General features: G+C 28.9%; 1 protein-coding gene across 2 annotated transcripts in view; it reads right to left on the bottom strand.

Annotated features, from left to right (window-relative positions):
* LOC100203935 (ubiquitin recognition factor in ER-associated degradation protein 1) overlaps window positions 1-23,751 on the bottom strand; it is a 49,817-nt gene that overhangs the window by 12,481 nt on the left and 13,585 nt on the right. For both annotated transcript variants that reach the window (XM_065808028.1, XM_065808029.1), the window contains exons 4-5: window positions 16,547-16,668; window positions 9,315-9,445 (exon numbers count right to left, since the gene is read on the bottom strand). In XM_065808028.1, coding sequence (XP_065664100.1) covers window positions 9,315-9,445; window positions 16,547-16,668 — 253 coding nt within the window. The remainder of the gene's footprint in view (window positions 1-9,314; window positions 9,446-16,546; window positions 16,669-23,751) is intronic.

A 23,751-nucleotide genomic window follows, 5' to 3' on the forward strand; every position in this document is an offset into this window, starting at 1 on the left:
TTTTTTTAATAAAATGTTTTTATTTTTATTTATTTTTACTGTAAATCATGCACAGAGTGTTGCTGCATTGACTATCTTATAGCCTGACTCGCAAGGGAGTGCTGCTACATCGACTGAGGGTTTGGTTGGGGCAGGCAGTCTATCAAGTATTAAAATAAAAAATTCCGGTCTTGTATTTTAATTTTTACTATTTGTCAACAAAATGCGGAAAAACTTTCTGACAACCAGTTAGGGGTTATATATATATATATATATATATATATATATATATATATATATATATATATATATATATATATATATATATATATATATATATATATATATACAACCAGTTAGGGGTTATATATATATATATATATAATATATAAGATATAATATATATATGTATATACATATATATATATATACATATATATATATACATATATATATATATATATATATATATACATATATATATATATATACATATATATATAAATAAATATATATATATATATATACATATATATATATATATATATAATATATATATATATATATATATATATATATATATATACATATATATATATATATATATATATACATATATATATACATCAAGAGTGCTACACTAACATAATAAAAACATAATAAAAATTGCTAACATAATAAACAAATTAATAACTTTAAACTATTTTTGATTCTAATCAATATTTTTACTGTGGGTTAAATGGAGGCGCTTTTAAATTTAATAAAATACATTTCATTCAAATATTATATATATTGTTTTATTTTTTCAAGTTTTTGATTTATTTTCTTATTTTTTAAAATTTTTCAGTTTTTCAAAATTTGTTTTTAGTTTACAGTGATTTTTCATACTAAGAGTTTTTAACTTTTTTTCATTTAAGGACATCATAACGCTTTTAATCTTTTAAATTTTAGAGCCTTTTTATTGGAATGAGGTAGTTAATTAACTTCTCTCACGAACGCTCCAAACATAATGATCTAAAGGATTTGCATCTGGTACTGCATCTGGTTGCAACCAGGTGACCAAATTTCCTTTGGCCAAAATTCAAGAACATCAGCACTGACGAATTCTTGCAACTTTTTGACATTATGAGATGGTGTACCATCTTGATGGAAGATAAAATAATGTCCATTTCCTACTTATTTGATCCAAAGTACAACTACTTCTCTCAAAATGTCAAAGTAAACACCAGCAGTTACCTTCAAGCCTTTTGAAAAAAACGCAGTCATGATTATTTATTGTGCAAATATTTTTTGCACGACAATCAGGACTTTATGAATAGTTTGGCACCTATTGTTTCTTCTGTTAACAATCTGGTCTGATTGAAAATTCTTTTCATTGAAAAAGAAAATCAAAAGTTTTTTTCAAGGGGATTTTTTAGGTTTTAAAGGTGGTTTTTTTTTTAATTGCATTTCCTTTGTCTACTGTAGTCTAAACTGACCTCTTCTAAGAACAAATGGTATTTGATAACATCAGCAAAAATTGTGCAAATGGTTGAATCCAACATCTGCGGTGCATTATACATAGCTTATGTGGTTTTCTTACTTGTATACCAACTGGAGGATCAGAACCTTCTTCAGGTTGTAATCTGTACATTGAGAAATATTCTTGAAGACCTTAGTTTTCTTAGAAGTTTGCCTGCACACTGCAGACTACACAAAGTTCAGAAATTATGGTTGCTCTTACATCTTATTCCTCCAACAGTTTTTTTAAGAATTTAATAACTTATATTTGAAACAATAATTTTACTGTATATGTACATATATATATATATATATATATATATATATATATATATATATATATATATATATATATATATAAACATATATATATATAAACATATGTTTAGATATCATCATTGACGTAATAAGTGACCAGGCCATAGCCTCATCCCTGGCTAAAAATGAGACTTTTTGCAAACCCGGCCCTGGCAAAATTATAAGATTTAACAGAGGTTGATAGTTAAGACTGAAAAAAATTTATAATACTTCATATATTAAAAATTTATGCTTACATTTATTATTTATCAAATGCTGGCATACATTTATATATTTTTAAACTCTAATTTACTTCCAACAAGATTGTAAGCAACCACTATTAAATTATGAGTTACTTTAAAATAGAAAATAAATTAAAATACTAGTAAACAGATAACTGAAGATTTAAAATGTTGTAGGTTGTATAAAAAAGGAAAACTTGAAGGTGGGTAAGAGTTAAAAGGTTTTTAATGATGTGCAAGGAAAAAACTGGATTAATAAAATGAAGGGAAGTTTTTATAGTATGAAGGAAAATATACAGTAAAAGGATGCAACTTGTTGACCATGATAGTATTTGCAGAAAAAAGAAATACAACTTTAAAACAATGGGAGAGTGGCTCAAGCTTGACAGATAAAGCAGATCTAATTACATTTACAATGTGCTTTTAGACTTTGTTGGAGATTAAGAGGTTTGTTATTAGTCATAATAGTCAACAATATTGCAATATTTTTTGTAGTAAATAAATGAGTTTTGTTGTCAAACAAAAATTGTGAACTTTAAGTCCAGAATTTAAACCCATAAGCCACTGCAAGCCTTAGGCTGTTAAAGAAGAGAGATCAGATTAAAAATTGGCTGCTTGTTCTAAACAATCAAAAAGTGAAAATTTTAGGTCAAGACAAGAGTTTAAAGTTGAGTTGTCAGCAAATAGAGCCACTTTAGATGCAAAATTTTCATCAAGATATTTATTGTAGATAAGAAACAATACAGGAGCAAAGATAGAACATTGTGGTGCCCTTAAAGTTACTTAAAATAATGAAGAGTGTAGGTCTTCAAAAATAACTTTAATACTGCAGTTAGAAAGAAATAATTTAATAATCTTAAAACCTTTGTATGAAGAAACTAATAACAGAGTGAAGACTAATCGTAGGTTAGTTAGAGAGATCAAAGTGTTTTCTAGAGTTTTGAAAATTTTAACCACTTACTTAGCACTTTTTGAAAATTTAGCAAAAATTGAAGAGAGTTCTGGAGAATACATTTTTAAGACTGTGATAGAAATCTTGTCTGGAGCACAAACTGTAGAAGTGTTTAATTGAGAATTAACTTTAACATTGGAAACTAAAAGGAAGAGTATGGCTATTAGATTCAAGAGTCAAAGAGTAAGATTTCTTTTCAAATAACTCTGCTTTATTCTGGGGAGAAGTAAAAAAGTCAGACCCATGAATTAGAGATTAAATGTTAGACTTAGTTAATGACACTGTTGAAAACAAACCAAAAATCTCTAGAATCTAACATCTGAGACATGATACAAGATTTAGTAAACTAAGAATAACAGAGCTTAACATCAGACAGGACCTTTTTACATTTTTTCAAAGGACATTTGTTGTTAAAAGAGATGTTCTTGTATAAAAGATGAGAAAAAAAAGATTAATGTTTAATAAAGCAACTGCTCAAGATGGTGAAAAATGTGGAGTAGAGGCATGATTTAAAATTGAAGAGACTGAATAAAAGCTTCCAAACTTTTATTCCAGAAAGAATAACAGTTTCCAAGATGCACTTTAGGCATACATATTATGGATATAAACATATATGTTTACTATTTATTTAAATGCAGGCATACAGTATCCTTTCATATTTATATAAACTTTAGTATTTATATGGTGTAGTATTTGCCGAATAAGAAGATGCTCAGATGGATGTGTGGTGTGACTCTAGCGAGACAAAAAAAAAAGGCACAATCTTAGAAAGATTAGAAAAAAACAATGCATCGAACAACATTTGTTAGAAAAGATTAAAGCAATTTAGGTATCAGCATGTAGAGAGCTAGCACCTTCAAGAGAAAATGGTAGTGGTAGAGGTAAGAAAACTTGACGAGAGTGCCTTACATATTGTATGAATAAGCTTTAGTTAAGAAAAGAAAATGTTCTAGATTGTTTATATTAGAGAAACAGCATAAAATAGGAAGGCTAAAGCCAGATAATGATGATCATGATCATGGTGGTAATGATGATTATGATGATCACAATCATGATGGTAATGATGATTATGATGATCATTTTGATCATAATGATGCTTATATATGCATATATATATATAGATAACATAACATGAATTTTGAATAAAAAAAAAAAACTTTAAGATGTATAAATGTTTATGCAGCCCCAGTAACAAATCCGGTCCTGGCTATATTTTATCAAACCTGGCCACAAACCTGGTCAAATTTCAACCCCGGTTGCTTACTACTTTGACATTAAATGTTTGACGTTTAGATATCATCTCTGACTAAAATAGCCTACTGCCAGGGGTTTCAGTACATACATCGACTATCTTATAGCCTGCATAGGGCAGCAATCTTTTCTTTCATTATTCTTTATATTTTCTTCTTTTTCTAAAAACGCTGTAAAAATTAATGTAACAAAAATAGGGTAACAATTTTTTTCTAAACTCTATAGTAGATAAACACTCTATAGTATATATATATATATATATATATATATATATATATATATATATATATATATATATATATATATATATATATATATATATATATATATATATATATATATGTATGTATATATATATATGTATGTATATATATATGTATGTATATATATATATATATATATATATATGATATATATATATATATATGTATATATATATATATATGTATATATATATGTATATATATATATATATACATATATATATATATATATATATATATATATATATATATATATATATATATGTATATATATGTGTGTATATATATATATATATATATATATATATATATATATATATATATATATATATGTATATATGAATGTGTATATATGTATGTGTATATATATATATATGTGTGTATATATATATATATATATATATATATATATATATATATATATATAAAGATCTCTTACAAAAGTATAATTTAAAAAAATTATCTGTATGGTGCTTTCTTTCAATATATGTTTTTAGTATTCTTTTGTATTCCTTTGTATTCTTTTAGTATTATTTTGTTTTAAATTAAAGTGTAATTTGTTTCTTGCCTTGTACAGGAACTTTTGCTGTTTTTGCTGTTTATATTTATGTACGAGAACTTTTTCTGCACCCTGTATGTGTGTGTGTGTATATATATATATATATATATAATATATATATATATATATATATATATATATATATATATATATATATATATATATACACTGTGTGACAAAAGTTATCGTACACTTTAAAAAAATTACTAACTCTTAATTTAGAATAAAAGAAATGAAAGGAACAAGTTAAAAACTGAATAAAAACTATTTGATTTATAATTATTTAAACAAAAATTGAAAAAACAGAACAAGAAAAAAATTTTATTTTAATATCTTGATGAAAAAGCAAGAAAAGTAACAAAAAGAAGGTGACAAAAGTTATCGTACGCTTTCAAAATAGTACACTTTGATAAATATTATGGGAACTAAACTTATATTTTAGTATTGTGTATTTTGTCCTTTAGCTTTTACAACAGCAGCAAGACGTCTTGGCATCGATTCAATGAGTTTTTTTGTAATAGACGGATCGATTGATTCCCACGTCTTTACAATTTGGACTTTTAATTGTTCAATAGTGTTTACACCTGTTCTATCTATTCGTCTATCGATTTCATCCCATAAATGTTCTATTACATTCAAATCAGGGCTTTGAGGTGGATGATTTTGTATGTCCCAACCTTTTTTTTCCATAAATTCCATCAAATCTTTGGCCTTATGTTTGGGATCGTTATCTTGAAGAAAAACAAAGTCACCAATACCAAGATTACGTGCTGATTGTTCAACATTTTCTTTAATAATACGTTTATAGTAATGTTTATCCATATTTCCTTTAATAAATACTAACTTTCCAACACCTGCTGCCGACATACATCCCTAAACCATTACTGATCCATTTCCGTGTTTAAATGTTCGGACTGTAGTTCCATTTTCTAAGCAATTTTTTATGAACGCCATACACGAATTCTACCATCAGATCTTTTTACATTAAATTTAGACTCATCTGTCCATAAGACTTTATTCCAGAATGAGTCTGGCATATTAATGTACGTTTTAGCATATTTTAATCGAAGCTTACAATTTTTATCACTAATACAAGGAACCTTTCTTGAAACGCAACTCACTATTCCTTGTCTTTTAAGACTTCGAATGACTGTTTTTGGACTAATTTTAACCCCTAAATCGTTTTCTATTTTGCAAGCTAAAGTTTTGGCACTTACAAAACGATTTTTCTTGATTGTGGAAGCTAAGCTTCGTTCAGCACGCTTATTCAGTTTTTTTGGACAACCACTTCGGGGCAAATCAGCTAATTTTCCTGTTTTTTGAACTTGTTAATAATTGAAGAAACTGTGGATTTTTTAGAATCAACAATTTTTGCAATACAATTTAACAATTTTCCTTCATTCCAATGCTTAATTATTAGCTTACGAATTTCTACAGTGGTCTTAACCTGTTTCGAGCTCATTTTACTTTTTTTAACCAAAAAACTAAGAAAACAGCAAGAAAATGCTAAAGATAAACACAATGAAAAAGTAAAGTATACTTTAAATAAATTAAAATTTACTTTAAACTATAAATAAGTTAAATTAAATCTTCCCATTAGATTTAATTGATTTATTTTTTTTTGTTTTTATTTTATACAAAGAGTTGTTTAAAAGCTTCTTTTTTACTTGACTTACTATTTAAACTTTTTTTACTTGACTTAATAATTAAAGCATAAAATGATTAAAAATGATGATTTTAAAAAGACTACGTTTTTTTTTTGCAAACAATTTTTTTTGCAAATTTTTGAAAAAAATGTTTATACAACTTAAAAATATATTTTATTCCTTTTAATAATTTAATTTCACTTAATAACTTAAATAAAATTTGTTCATTTATTAAACAACCAATGGAAGTAATTTGTAAAAGCGATTTGCGTAACTTTAATTAAACGTTTTAAAAGATTTATTTCAAATGCAATTAAAAACATCACAAAAAGTAATTTTAACTTCAAGTTTTTTTAGTTTTATTTTATAGCTAATTTATTTTCTTTTTTGTAAGGAATTGGTTTGCTTATTCTTTAGTTTTTTCAATTTTTTTCCTTGTTTAAGTTTAGCTTAACGTTTCTTTTTTCAGCACATTTAAAAAAATGTTTAAAATTTAAACGCTTCAGTTTAAATTTAAACGCTTCAGTTTAAATTTAAACGCTTCAGTTTAAATTTAAACGCTTCAGTTTAAATTTAAACGCTTCAGTTTAAATTTAAACGCTTCAGTTTAAATTTAAACGCTTCAGTTTAAATTTAAACTCTTCAGTTTAAATTTAAACTCTTCAGTTTAAATTTAAACGCTTCAGTTTAAATTTAAACGCTTCAGTTTAAATTTAAACGCTTCAGTTTAAATTTAAACGCTTCAGTTTAAATTTGAACGCTTCAGTTTAAATTTGAACGCTTCAGTTTAAATTTAAACGCTTCAGTTTAAATTTAAACGCTTCAGTTTAAATTTAAACGCTTCAGTTTAAATTTAAACGCTTCAGTTTAAATTTAAACGCTTCAGTTTAAATTTAAACGCTTCAGTTTAAATTTAAACGCTTCAGTTTAAATTTAAACGCTTCAGTTTAAATTTAAACGCTTCAGTTTAAATTTAAACGCTTCAGTTTAAATTTAAACGCTTCAGTTTAAATTTAAACGCTTCAGTTTAAATTTAAACGCTTCAGTTTAAATTTAAACGCTTCAGTTTAAATTTAAACGCTTCAGTTTAAATTTAAACGCTTCAGTTTAAATTTAAACGCTTCAGTTTAAATTTAAACGCTTCAGTTTAAATTTAAACGCTTCAGTTTAAATTTAAACGCTTCAGTTTAAATTTAAACGCTTCAGTTTAAATTTAAACGCTTCAGTTTAAATTTAAACGCTTCAGTTTAAATTTAAACGCTTCAGTTTAAATTTAAACGCTTCAGTTTAAATTTAAACGCTTCAGTTTAAATTTAAACGCTTCAGTTTAAATTTAAACGCTTCAGTTTAAATTTAAACGCTTCAGTTTAAATTTAAACGCTTCAGTTTAAATTTGAACGCTTCAGTTTAAATTTAAACGCTTCAGTTTAAATTTAAACGCTTCAGTTTAAATTTAAACGCTTCAGTTTAAATTTAAACGCTTCAGTTTAAATTTAAACGCTTCAGTTTAAATTTAAACGCTTCAGTTTAAATTTAAACGCTTCAGTTTAAATTTAAACGCTTCAGTTTAAATTTAAACGCTTCAGTTTAAATTTAAACGCTTCAGTTTAAATTTAAACGCTTCAGTTTAAATTTAAACGCTTCAGTTTAAATTTTAAAAAAAATATTAAAAAAACTAAACTACTGTTTAGATGTTTTGATGATTTAAACTTTAAATCTTGAAAATCCCTTACTGCTTATCATAAATGGCTCTAAGCCATTTATGATAAGTGGTAAGGCATTTCGGTCGAACCACTTTTATCATTTTTTTAATATTTAAACAAGTCTAAAGATATCGTTTAAGGGGTAAGATAAAAGAAGTAATTAACATTATAACCACTTTTGAAGTTTGAATAACAATTATGTAAAAAAGTATGCGTAAAAACTACGCTTGATATTCGTGCATTTACAAATGTAATGTAAGATAAAAAAAAACAAAGAAAATTTTATTTTTTATATTCTAAATTTTCCGCCAAAAATGTTCAGCAAAAGAAAAAAAAAGATGTTATATGATGTTTATAAAAAAAAAAATCATAAAAGAAACATATTTAAAAACTTTTATTTATCATCTTGCAAGAGCAAGAATATTTATTTAGACTTATATCAAACAAGCACAATAATTTTATTTTATATTAGCACCACTTTTGTTATTTTGAACTTTGTTTGTTTTGTTATAATGATTGACTTTATTAAAAAAAATAAAAAACATTAGTTATAACAAACTTTAAGTAACATCTCATAAAGAGATTATTTTTTTATAATTACAAAAAAAAAAAACTTCTTTTATGGATGTAACTCTACTATTAATTTTTTTGCTTGAATTTACGCTTGAAGCAATATAGCTCTTGCAATATCTTCATTTATATTTACAAGTTTTATTTTGTGAAAAAAAAAATAGATTAGAAAAATAATATTTTATAATAGTTACATCAGCTTTGTATAATTAACAAATTGTGCAATATCAAAAGAGTAAAAACAGAAATTTCCTTATAATTAAGAAAGAATTTTGATTAAAAAAATTAATTAATTTAAAAAAAATATAATGCATAAAAATAAAACAAAAAACAACTACTATAAACAGCTTACACAGCTTTAGGATCAGTTATATCAAGAAAATCGACTGTTTGAGGTTGAAATTTTGCAAATGTAGCAACAGGTAGCGTAGCACTCTGAATGTTGATCAAATCCCCCTCACTTAATAAAAGACTCTGCATCATCTATCAAATTACAAAGCAAACAATAAAAACAATAAAATATGTTAAAATATATATAGAAATAAAAATTATAACAATTAAAATTAACAATTAAAATTAAATTAACACAAAAAATTATAAAATTATACATAATATACAGACACACACACACACACACACACACACACACACACTATTTACTTCAGTTTCGGCCCAATGATTCCTGCGTTCCACTTCATAAATTACAACTCCTGTAAAAATTTGAGATTTTTCTGTGGAAATTTAACGGGTTCACAACGAACATACCTGTATTTTTCGCAATAAACTGTAATTAATACTATTATTGGCATTGGTTACGTTTAAACAATTAATATACACAAGATTACTTATAGTTCCAGGAATTACTGCAAAGACTGTCAAATGGACAAAAGAATACTCAAATATTGTAAATTTTGTCAAACAAGTATGACAAAATTTACAATATTGAACAGAGCACAGTACAATAGGTAGCTTTTAGATACTGGGACTATGGGTATATAGTTAAATATCGTCAATTGTCATCTGCGTGATCTTTGACTGTTGGTGCTGCTTTATACTTCTTACGGCTGCGCAGACTTTGAATTTTCTTTCTGCAGCCTTGACAACTTGCAGAATGTTCTGATAATTCACCTCTGTTTTGGCTGCATCTAGAAAGTCTGCACTTAGTTTCACACTGCTTTCCGCACTGTCATTGACAAGATTGACAAAAATCGCTTTCATCTTTGATGACAAAAATGAAGGGTGAACTGGCCAGTTTTCAACGTTATTGTTAAAAAATCCATGCTCATCTCTAAAATGTACATGAATCTGCAGTAAACAAATCTCCAAGTCTTGTTGTGGCAGTGATTTCAGTTTGGAACTTGGGTTTTCCGAAGCCAATTCCGTAGGAATCATGCTACAGAGCCATTCCATTACAAGGCCTTGCTGCCAGAAGCTTCTTGGCTAAGTACTGCAATTCAGGCTTTGAAACAATTTCACTGAATAGAGCAAGGGGCATCATTTCAGAGCATAGGTTAATGACACTTCAGTGCTTTTATAGTGCTTTCAGATATTTTAGAACTCACTTGTGTGTACTTTAGAAGGTTCTGATAAAGGCAGAGATCATGCCATGAGGCGTCAACTGCAGACCTACACATTGTCCACCAGGCACTGTATATCAGACACACAAAGGTGATGAAGCTGCGTAAATTCATCTGCTGTGCAGCAGTGGTAATTGTTCCTACTGGCAACACACGGATCTGCTCTTCAAGAAGGACCATTTTGATAGAGTACAATATATTGGATATCTACCGTGCTTTGTGGACTGCACTCGGTCAATGAAAGTGAAACTGTCTGTTTTCTGGATCAAGGTACAACAAACGTAATTCACTGAACTCTTAATATTCTTCTCGCTGATGCTCTATGGAAGATTCAGCAGCTGCTTCTGCACTTTTCCTCCACATAGCAATCTGAAAAACAGTTTGCGAATCATTCGAGAAAGGTCCAGGGTCGAATGGACTGAGTGTCTTGTCGCTTCCATGAGGAACTGTGTCAAAATACTTCGTAAATGTGCTAAATACAGTAACTTCTGGTGATTTTGATGTTTCAATGTGCAAGTCATTAAAAACGTGTGTTAAAATAAAACTTCTCCACTGTGATGATGTCATGCAGACCAGAGCAACACATGGCCAATTCTTTGCTGCAGGGCCGCACATGCGACACTAAAGTGTCTGGTATTGCTCATGTCATGTTTTCTATTGACTCAGCACAGTTCCATGACTGCAACAACTGCATTGTAGCATTAGTGATGATATCTCCAGATCGTTGATCTGTTCCTGGGTAATAAGCAGGTATGCCAAGAATTTTGACATTTGTGTTGTTGCTAACAGCGACCACAATTCTTTCCTGTAAGTCATGTGTTGCCTGGCTCTTCATCAGTTTAGAATCCCAGTGCAGGGAAGCATACTTTGGTGGAACCCATGACTTCTGAACTTCAGAAGCAATTTTTTCATTCACCATATGCCTGAACCTGTCTGCTGTGGCATATGATACAGCAATTGTTTTGCAGGAGAAATTTTCATTCTTGTTGCCAAAGCCACAAGTCTTGGAGATTTGAGAATGTTATAAAATATATGAACTGCTGTTCCAGTGTGGGTGGTTCGATGGTGCATTTTTACCAGTTTCTTTTCAGAAGTCTTGAAAGGACTATTAATATCACATTTACTTTCATCACTACTTTCCTCGCTGCTGTTACTAGAGAGCTCTACTGTACAAATAGCAGATACTGTAGCAGTAGCAGTAGTTGCTTCTTCTGCCCTTAGTCTCCTTTCCTCTTACTTTTGCAGTCGTGCCTTCTTGCGCTGTAACCATAATGCCAATTTTTTGTCATGGGAGCCAAATGATGCTGTGCGGTCTGTCTTCATTCGTCATTCTTCATGACTTTTTCAGCATCTTTTACCCACAGTGAAAATGTCAAACTGAGTTCTTCTGACATTTGTTCAAGCTTGGCAAGTGCTGACAATGATGAATAAAGATCTAGAAGAAGTTCACAAAGTTTTGCATTCTTTTCAGACAGTGCAATGATTTTTTCACAGGCCTTCTTTTCTGTTATTATTGGAATAATTGCTTTCTTGAAGAAAGGAATGACCTGCTTCAACACAATTTTTGCACTGTCACATTTCGATTGCTTTATAGACAGGCCAGCTTGATGATGAAACATGTAGCATCGCAGCACTTGTTCAGTTGTTGGTAATCTGCAACCAGTTATCTCCGCATCTGCTTCTGTAATACCGGTTCCTATTCCAAACACTGAACTTTTCTTACTTTTTCTTACTAGCATAAACTTCACAGCAGATTGTGCCATGCTATTGGTACAGTGGTTGTTAATTCCTAAAAACACAAATAGAGTTTGAAACATTCTACAGTAAGTAAGAAGATATGAATTATAAAACTCTTCATTCATGCTAAGTTAGACATACAAATATGCAACAATATTGTAATAATACCTTAATAAGCTATATTTCATGCTTCATGTGGACCCATTAAGAATAATTATATTTTTATAATATCTCGCACAGTAACTACTTAACACCAAAGGAACATGTTTATTATAGGGCCATTAAGAATTTAACCCATGAGGGGGTTTGATACACCCTCACACACACACACACATATACATACATATATACATACACACTCAACTACAAATGCGTGATTAGATAAGCATAATATAGTCTGCTGGGGGCTTTAGTAGATACATTGATTAAAGCCCCCAGCAGTACATCTTATAGCTTGCTGTAGCTAAGGAGAGCCACTGCATCGCCTGATGTTTTGGTAGCAATCTTTTCTTTCATTATTCTTACTTTCACTAATGATACTTTTTCTCACATTTTGATTGCAGTCAATAGTTAATCTACTCAAAGATACTTCTTTCTTTAAGACTCCTGCTCTTGCCATTATAGTCCCAAGAAGTTGAGCCGTTGGATTGAATATTCATTGGATTGATAGCATATTCTACTGCTACTGCTATTTGAGAGTGGTACAACTAACTGAGGGTGGTACCACTATCTGAGGGTCAATAAAAATGTTATAATTGCTTCCTTTGATTTAAATCTGCTTCTTGTACATGTTTTCCTTGTTGAGAATTAATAACTCCTACTTTATGATCTTGAGAGAAGTTTGATTATCAATCTTCCTTATTACTTGATTGTTTTTCTGAATTGGAAACTGTTCTTTTCAGATTTTTTCTGTACAATAATAGAATACCTCCTGCTTGTTTTTATCCCCAAGCACATTTATCTAGTCAATATTTTCCTACTTTGAAGCTGAAGAACAATATCTTCCTACTTTGAACTGAAGAACATTCTAAATTGCCTCAACCGCATTAGCTGCCGAAAAGTCTTCATCCTTTTTTCTTCATCAGGGCTTCATCATCTCTTCTATGAAAAGTCACAGGGCTTCATCATTTGAAATAATTTTTAGTGATTTCACTTGAAGTTTTTCTTATGCATTTCTTTTTTAATTTGACTGTTCCTCATAAAAAAATGCCCGACTTTGTTACAAGTATTTTTTTTTAATAACTAACTAATTATTATGACAAATTAATTAAAAATTCTCATACTGACATGATTAAGTCATTTTAAAAACTTTATAGAAGTAATAAAAATGTTTTAAAAAAAATATAAAACCATTAATTTTAATAAAAATATTGGTAAAAAAGTGTATATATATATATATATATATATATATATATATATATATATATATATATATATATATATATATATACATATATATATGTATGTATGTATGTATGTATGTATGTATGTATGTATGTATGTATGTATGTATGTATGTATGTATGTATGTATGTATGTATGTATATCTATATCTATAGTAAAGGCGTTAAAAATACTTGTTTTTTTAATTTGTTATTTGTTATTTTTATATAATTAAGTTTTGAAGTAATTAAGCTTGGATAACTTTAAAGTTTTTAATTCAAAATAAAAACATTTGATGCTTTTATTATTACTTTTTTTTCTGGTTTATTTTTTATAATTTTTTTATTTATCATTTGTTTTTTTATTATTTATCATTTGTTAAAATTTACTTTTTTTACTTTGTTTTGTTACTTTTTTTTTTTAAGTTTTTATTTTGTTTGCAGTTTATAATTTAGTTTTCCGCGCAGAGGCCTTGCTCGGCAAGGTTCGTGTTTCGGAGTTAAAGGGTTGAGAGAGGGTTGCACCACTAATGCACAACTAAAAAATAATAATAATAATCTGAAAAAAAAAAAAAAAAATTTATTTGTTTTTAATTTTAGTTTAAGCTTATATATATTTATTCAGCACATTTTTTAAACGCGCTAACTTGAAACAAACTTAAAACATGCAAGGAGCCGTGGCAAAATTGTCGAAACAGAATATTATATGCGTGGTCATATAAGACGTGTAACTGCCCGCATCTTCTGAAAAGACTTGATTACCTATTATTTAACTATTATTACCTATTATTAACCCAAAGTGTGATAAATATGGTTGAATGTAGGATTCTAGAGAAGCTTAAATAAGTCTTAACTTTATAAAAGTTAATGATCTAGACTTTCTTGATAGGGAAGCTGTTGAGTTATATCTCGCAAATCACCAAAAGACTAGCAATAAAAAGAAAAAAACTTTTGTGGTTCAAAGTTTTTTTGTTGAACTTACTAACCAAAATTATTATTTGTCAATATTATTAATGTTTGTTTGTCAATATTATTAATGTTTGTTTGTCAATACTAACTGGACCTATAATATAATATAGTTATAATTTTTTTTAAATGAAATATGGAAGTGACAACTTAAGTAAAGGTTATTACACTAATTAGCCAGTGTGGTGCAGTGGTTAGAGTTTTGGCTCAGAACCAAGAGGTCCAAGTTTCAGTGTCAGCTTTGACCAAATAAGCATCATGTTAGGGAAAAAGGCAAGAACTTCCTAGTTGAATGCTTTTCTGTGGTGCACTGTGGTCCAATCAAAGTGCACCACAGAAGTGCATATAACTAGAAAGTTCTCGTCTTCTTAGGAATTCTTGGAATAAATACCACAAAAATACAACACCTAAAATACACACAAAAATACCACAAAAAACAAATTACTAATTAAATGAATTAAACGTTTATTATAATATAACTATTTCTTTCGCAATTCAAAAACAGAATACAATTTCTTTAAATTTTTTTATCACTCAATACCACTGTAGAAACTTCGTAAAGTTAACAAGTTACATCAAACAATGATTCATTCAGAATATATGTATAAGAAGACTGGAACAATCAGATAGAAAACAAAATAAAGGTAAATAAAAAGATTAAAAAAAAATGTTTTTTCAACAACCCATAAAAAAATTAAGATAAGTTTTAATTCACAAGCAAAGTGATATACTAAAAGTGTTTTAAATATAAGCCACGAGCTAAAAGCTAAATTAAGCTATTTTTAAAATATAAGATTAGAAGTTTTTATTGTATTATATTTTTTATTTGCTTGTAGTTATTATTATTTATAATAATTTGTGTGCAAGCGTTTCATTAGTATCTACAAATAAAAAGTTATTATTTAGTAATATATTAATTAATTAATTTATGTTAATTATTTTGTAAATTTGTTTCTCAAATAATTTGCTTAAACACAATATACTAAGTATAAGCATTACATTGTTTGTTGATATTTTATCAAGTTTGTAATAAACATTTATCATTTTTATAATAAAATTTTATGATGATAAAATAATTACCAAAATTTTTTTCTTATTATTTATTTAGTTTATAAAATGGGTTGAAACGCAAGTTTGGTAAACAAACTTGTGCAGTAATAGTAGCTTTACACAATGAAGGCTAATCTACCTGGAAAATTGCTTCTAAAACTAATGTTGCCCAGTCCAGTTCCAGTATCAACCGTGCGGCATATCTCATCTAAATAACCTCTTTTACATCATCAAAATAGATAGGAGAGATTAAAATGGGCTAAAAAATATTAAGACCTCTCAGTAGATGAATGGTGTAAACTATTATTTACAGATGAATTGAAATTTGAAATTTCTAAAGGCAAAAGACCTCAATATATGCGACAGAAAGTTGGTGAACCAACGATTGACTAGTGTGTTATACTAACAGTTAAACAGGGAGGTCATTATGTTACAGTTTAGGCTTGCTTTGTTGGTCACAAGGTAAGAGATTTAGTTAGGTTTAAGGAAATTCTTGATAAAAATTATTATCACAGCTTTCTTTAGTAACATGCTTTTCCATCTGGACAAAGAATTTAATTCACATATACTAAGTTCAACAGAATATATAAATGCAGAATATATAAATACATACAGAATATATATATAAATACAAAATATATAAATATTTATAATCAAATATAATAATTATCATTATATCATTATCAGATATAATAATTATCATTACATCATTATCAGAATATATAAATACATACAGAATATGCAAATAAATACAGAATATATAAATATTTATAATCAAATATAATAATTATCATTATTATAATAAATTATTCAAACTTATTATCATTAATAAAAATTAAAAAAATTTCAATATCTATATAAATAATACAAACCCAATGAGGTATATAGGCTTTCCCTTCATCTGCAACAAACTCTAAAACACCACAATGAGTGTATTTCTTTAATCGATGATTGGTCAGTTTAAATAACATAGGGTATACAATATTAAGACGAGCTAAAAATGAATAAATATTAAATTAAATAATATTGGGCCTAGCCCGTAAGGGTTAGTGTTACGGTCATTGAGCACGACTATTTTCCAAATCACAATTACTGTCACCGCGAAAGAAGTTGTTTGTCTCTGGAAGACGCATGGGCTAGTCATAAGTCAGTTATAAATCCATGCATAGGTGTTTAATCCATCATGGTTTTCTGGAGTATGACTGGGCTGGCTTGGTGTAGTTAAGAGATAAATCTTTTACGCTGGTTACTAACAACACAAGACTCTATTTAACGACATAAACAGCACAGACTTACATATTACACCTATACACTCTTATGCACATATAGCCTTTTTACATCGTTTTTATGCTTTTTGTTCTTTTATAAGATAAACTATCTTTGTTTGAACTCATTCTTATTTAGGTAATATTTTCTTTTAATATATAGTATGGGGTTGGAATGTTAAATGCAGATTTGTATGTTATGTATATGTTGTTATCATGTGTGATTGTTTTTTCATTTTAGGATTCATATAAATATTTATAAGAGCGATTTTTTTGACTAGCGGCTTTCAACATGTTTTTTTGATGGACGTCTTTTTGTTGTTGTTTTTGTTATGGTCTCAAAATTACATTTAATTCGGACCGTAGAGAAAACTTTACTTTTTCGGAAACTTCGATTTAGATATGGTCTCAAAGTTACCTTTAATTCGGACCATAGAGAAGACTTTACTTCTTAAACAATATTTTTCCAGCTTCTTACATCGTTTTTATATGACGACTAATATTATTGCTTTATCACCCAAAATAATTTTTTAACCACTCATTTGGCTTAAATTTATCTGGTCTTATTTTAGTATTTAGTTGATCTTATTACAATATTCTTTGGTGTATGATTTATCCGCTGATTTTCATGTTGTTGCAGTTATCAAGGAGCATTTGTGCTATATTATCGTACGTTCATTACTCGGCTTTATTTTAATTTTCACAGACACAATTTTAGTCTTTTATTATTATTCAGAGAATTTCTTATAACCTTCACTACATGTTTAAATCTTTACACTTTTGCAGGCGATATATATATGTTTTTTTCTACTTTCTAATATACTTGATTTTTAGTTATGATTTTAAGTTGCGCGGGTTGTTTCATTTTCTTACACTTTAGATTGGTTAACAAAATTCGAATGAAGTATCTATGACAACGTTAGAGTTTTTTGAATACTCTATTATGTTTTATTTTATTTTAAAAGGGGTTTTAATAGGGTATATTGCCATTTGATTGTTTTTGGTTTATTTATGCTGGAAGTACCTATGTGGTTTGAATGGTCTTAGGGAAAATTTATAAGCATTTTCTGTTTACACACTTTAGTTGTTTTTAGTTTTGTTTCTGGCGTTTTTATTTGAATTTTAATTTATTGTGCGTAGTTTTTTCTACTGTTGGTATGGTAAGTGATTTATTTAATTATTTTTACTTATATTGTGCAGTAGATTAACACTTTTCATATCATCAAAAAAATATTAGTGCTTTACAAATTTGGGTATGGTTGGGTTTTGGCTATTTGTAGTGAATCCTTTTTTACTGCAGTATGGAATAAGCGTAAGTCGCGGGGTAAAGCATAAGTGGCGATGACGTTTGTCTGACGGGATAAACTAGTTATAAGTGCTGATCCTCATTGAAACGCCAGTAATAATAGACGCGACTCTGAGGAGATGTTTATTACTTAATCACTACACAAATTATGTTTACACATTGGCATTAATGTTTTTTTTTCCATTCTGAGGCCGTTCATTGTTGTATGCATACTTTTTATTTTTTAATGTATTTTTTGTTTTATTTATTTTTTGTTTGGTGATATATTTTTTGTTTATCTTAGTTCATATTAGTATTTATATAACAATTTATTTTATTTTTTTTTATTATTATTTATATTTAAATATTTCTCTATTAATCTTTATTTTTGTCTTGACAACTGCCAAAATATACTTTGTTTGAAAAATTACTCTCCTTTATTCTAATGTACTTCATTTCTTCCCTCAGGCGTTCACTGCTCATGTGTGACCATTTGGCGAATTTTAGATAAATTCAGAATTATATATATGCCAAAGTTTATAAATAACATAGGGTATACAATATTAAGACGAGCTGAAAATAAATAAATGTATTCATATATCAGCCCTCGGAATTAGGATCGGCATTCAGCAATGCTGACCTAATTGCCAACCTAAAAGTGTTTGAGGCCAGCAAAAAATCTCTGACCACAAAATGTGGTCAGATTTTTTTAATCATAACTATTTGTATAATAGAATTGATACATCATTGATACATCAGAAAGAGGAGCTTTAGAAGAATGCAACTTATTAGAGCCTTTTAAAATAAGTGGAAGATATGCAAGGTTAAGTGATATAGGTAGACCTTTTTTATTTTGACTTTGTGTAATATTATTATATTTTAACAATGAAACACTTGTATAATTAAAAAAATAGAATTATTTGTTCCAATTTTGAAAAAAAGGTTAGCTATATTGAATGTAATTAGGCATTATTAAACAAATATTAACTGCATAAAAATGTGTCTCATAAATAAAAAAATATCCGGTCTAATATTAATACTAAAATTACTAAAAATAAATTACGATACAATTACCAATAAACTATGGTTATACAATAAAGAACCAAGTACTAAAACTGAACTGTATTTTTTAAACTAACTCAATTTCAGATGTAACTCAACTATATCTGTAATAATATATGCACAGTTTCTGAGGTAACCTAACTTTAATAATATATGCACAGTTTCTGAAGTAAGTTTTAAATCACATTAAGTAATCTGTTTTTTTATTAATAAAAAAACTACAATTTATAACCAAACTACTTAGTTAATTGGCAAACTTTTTATAATGGTGAAATCATATTTATCTTTGAATTTGAAAGATTATAGTTCAATTCACCTCCTAAAGGCCATGAAGGCTACTACATTCAAGGAGGCTACTTTTGTTGTGGTTACAACCCTCTCTCAACTTTTTAACTTCAAGGTTCTTTAAACACGAACCTTGAAGAACAAGGCCACTGCGCAGAGAAACAAGTTAAGCGTGGTACTACCAGGGGTGTGGTGGTGATCAAACTCTTTATTTCAATTAAACCAAAACTTCCAAAAGAATTTTTGATGGTTGATTGAAATAATTTAGATGATTCATACGATGAAATAATAATCTAGATTTAAAGTAACTCTTCTGATAACTTATGATAACTAATGGGATTAATAGTATGGAGATAACTTATGATAACTTGTTGTAGTAGAATAATGGTAGAACTATTGTAGTAGAATAGTGGTAGAGAATTTTCATTTTCATTTTCAATTTGCATTTTCACTCAAAGGTTTGAGGTTTAAATCCATCTTTACCCCTTTGAAAAAACTGTACTTATTTTTCTGCACAGTGGCCTTGTTTAACACTATATTGCACAGTGGGCTTGTTCAACACTGTACTTCACAGTGGGCTTGTTTAACACTGTATTGAACAGTGGACTTGTTTGTGTTTTAAATTTGAGGTTGAGAGAGAGTTTTTTTTAATTATTCTGATTCACTCCCAACAAGACTGCAAGCAACCACTATTAAATAGGGAGATACTAGAAAAAAAAGTTATAGAGTTAATAAATGGTTAACCGAAAACTTGAAAAGTTGCAGGTTGTATGGGTCAGGAAAACAGAAAGATGGGATAGAGTTCCAAAGGTTTAAAGTGTGGGGAAAAATACTAGACAAATAAATTTTTTTAGATCAGGCAGGGACAGATGCAGTAAAAGAAAGAGACTTTACTGAATGATGAGTCAAGTAAGAATGAGTTTTGCTTGCTGGACATAAAGTCAGTAAGAGGGTTGCTATTCATTAATATAGGAATGTTGACAGTATTGTGATAGTTGTTTGCAGTAAATAACTGAGTTTTTTTGGAATTAGTCACAAGTCATTGCAAGCCCCAATCTGTTACAGAAGTGAGATCAGATTCAAGATTGACTTCCTGCTCTAAGAAATCAAAAAGAGAAGGCTTTTTGTCAAGATAGGAGTATAAAGTTGAGACATCAGCAAAAAGTGCTACTTTAGATGTAAGGTTGTTAGGAAGATCATTAATGTAGATACAAAGCAAAACAGGACCAATGATAAAACTTTGAGGTACCCCAGAAATTACTTAAGACGAAAGAGTGTTGGCCTAAAGGATGACTTTGATAAAGCCAATAGAAAGAAATGATTTGATAATCTCAAAAACTTTCCCAGATACACCATATGAAGCAAGCTTATGCCAAACTTTGTTGAATGCTTTAGATATGTCAAGAGCAATACCCTGAACCTTTATGTAACGCACAATAAAATCTTTCAGTCACATCTGTTAGCAAGTCAGCCATAGAGTGAGAGGATTGAAAACCGTATTGATCGTCTGACAGTAAGCTATTTGACTCAAGATAGGATGTGAGAAATTTGCTGATCAAAGACTCAAAGACCTTGCTAATAACAGAAAGAAGAATGATCCGACAATATTTGGAGGGGTCAAAAGCAGGCAGAAAAACAAGACTCAGTCAAGCACTTTTTAAACAGTTTAGAGAGGATGAAGGGAGTTCTGGAGAAAAAAATTATAAGACAATGGCAGAAATGTCTGGACCACAAGCCGTAGAAGAGTTTAATTGAGATATGACTTTAGCAACGGAAGCTGAAGCAATTTAAATTTCTAACAATGGGTTAACCTTTTTAATTAAAATGAAAGAAAGAAAATGGCCATACAATTCAACAGTCAAAATAGAGGAAAAGTTCTTTGCAAATAGTTCTGCCATATAATTGGGAGAGGTACTAAGATTAATCTCATGAATAAGTGATGAAATGTTAGACCTAACCTTGTTAACAACATTGTTGAAGATTTTCCAAAAGTCTCTAGAGCCTAACTTCTGCGATAAGATACAAAATTTAGAGAACTGAGAATAATAGAGCTTAGCATCAGACAGCACTTTTTTACATCGATTTCTTGCAATATTAAATAGCTGTTTGTTCTCAAGAGTTGTTTTTTTGAAAAAAATGGCTACAATTAGAAATATAGCAGCTGCACAAGAAAGTGAAAAACATGGATGAAATGAGGCTTGACTTAAAACTGACAAGAAGGAAGAAAAGCATTCATTCCTGCTTGAATCCAGGAGGTTATGTAGGGGACGCATACATTAGCTGAGAAAGAAAATATATCAACCCAAGGACCGTCACAAAGAAAATCACGAAAAGAATCCCATTCAGCTTTAGGGTAGCAGTAAGTAGTGTGATCATAGTTTGAGTCCTGATTTATAGAAATCATTACATATTCAGAACCACCTTAGGGAGAAAAAGGAGAAACCTAAGGGAGAAAAGACATAAACCAAGGAGTGAAGGTAAATGATTACGGTTGTCAGGAAATCAAGTCACTAATTTAACTATCTGAGTAAGAGGTTAAAAAATGCAGAATATTATAGGCATAATATTATAGTGTCAGCATTAGCGTTAGAGTCAAGCCATTTAGTGTGACAAGCATTAAAGTTACCAATAACAAAAATATTGGCAGAGGAAAAAATAAAAAGGGCATGGTCAATTCCATTAGAAATTAGATCTAAAAGAGTGCAGTCTTGGGAAGAAGAAGAACAATAAATAAAGAGAAAGGTAATAGAGTGAAGAGGTGCTAAGCACATAAAAGAATGGTCAAAGGATTCATACCTGATTTCACAACAAATAGGTGAGTTGATACGTATGTATACCCACAAGCCAAGCATGTAATTATTGGAGTCTTTGCAAATCAAAAAATAGTACCCATCAAAACTGAGATCTGAAGAAGGAACAGCAGAATTTAAATTAGTTTCACTAAGATCAAGCAAGTCTGGTGAAGTCTGGAACATCGGGTTGCAAACCAGGAACATTTGCAAATGATATATTAAAACAGTTAGGTGGTGGGGATGGTTTTTTATGTTTAATATTTTGGGTTACCTTGGGCATGATTTAAGTTTAAAGAGAACTTGACTCATTTATAGATAGAGCATGGCCTCCTAAGTAATGAGATATCCATTAATTAACCTAAAGTTGTAACTTAGGGCTCTTAATGTGGTCTGGACAATGCGCACCAAAATCATTAACAGGGACACCACCCATGCGCAACTTGGCACTGTTAACACTCTGATAATTTGTAGCTGTTGATGGAATTAGCCTCTCTGAGAGCTACCACAGAGTTTGGGAAACCTTACTACCAGCCTGCCTTAGAACCATTAAACTGAGTTTAAGAGCTGTAGCCTTGTTAGGAAATAACAAGAAGAGTTGCATAGCCACTATTAATGAGACACAAGCAAAAACCTATGAGTAGAGTCAAGAAGATCCAGCATTTGTCATTCCAGACAGAAAACAATGTAACACAGGTTTACATCTATGCCAACCTAATAGATGAAGTAGGTGTTCGAGGCTGGTTAGCAGAATTATTCTGCTTTCCCCTAAAGTATTTGCCTAGGAGGCTTTCTACAAAACAGTAGCTGGATGTAGTTAACATAAAATGCAGTTGCAAATATAATAAAAGTATATTAAAAAAAAAGAGTAGTTTTCTTAACTGTAATAGCTCCAACCAGGAGCAATACTGTACTGGGGTTGTTTGTGTTTTGAGTTAAAGGTTAAGAGAGAGTTACAAATTAAATAAAGGTTAAAAAAAGAAAAAAGAAAAAAAAGAGTAGTTTTCTGAACAGGCTCCTACCTGTTGCAATTGAGAAAGCTACTCATTTCGAGGAATTTTGAGCATTGAGATGTAAAAATTTGTATTTGTAAAAAAAAAAACTTACAACAATGGAATAGAGGTTCAAGCATGGTAGTTAGAGCAGGTCCAACTACCTTTAAAATGTGTTTTTGAACATTGCCTATTGCCTAAAAGAAGGGTGTTATTAGAAGAGCCAACCCAAATATGAAAACATTCCATTATTTCATACAAAGACAAATAAGAGGTCTATAGAAGTATTTATCTATATATAATATATTTATATATATATATATATATATATATATATATATATATATATATATATATATATATAACTGATATTACAATAACAAATAGTAGTAAACAACT

The sequence above is a fragment of the Hydra vulgaris genome, chromosome 10 (assembly GCF_038396675.1).
Source record: "Hydra vulgaris chromosome 10, alternate assembly HydraT2T_AEP".
NCBI classification, from domain to species: Eukaryota; Metazoa; Cnidaria; class Hydrozoa; order Anthoathecata; family Hydridae; genus Hydra; species Hydra vulgaris.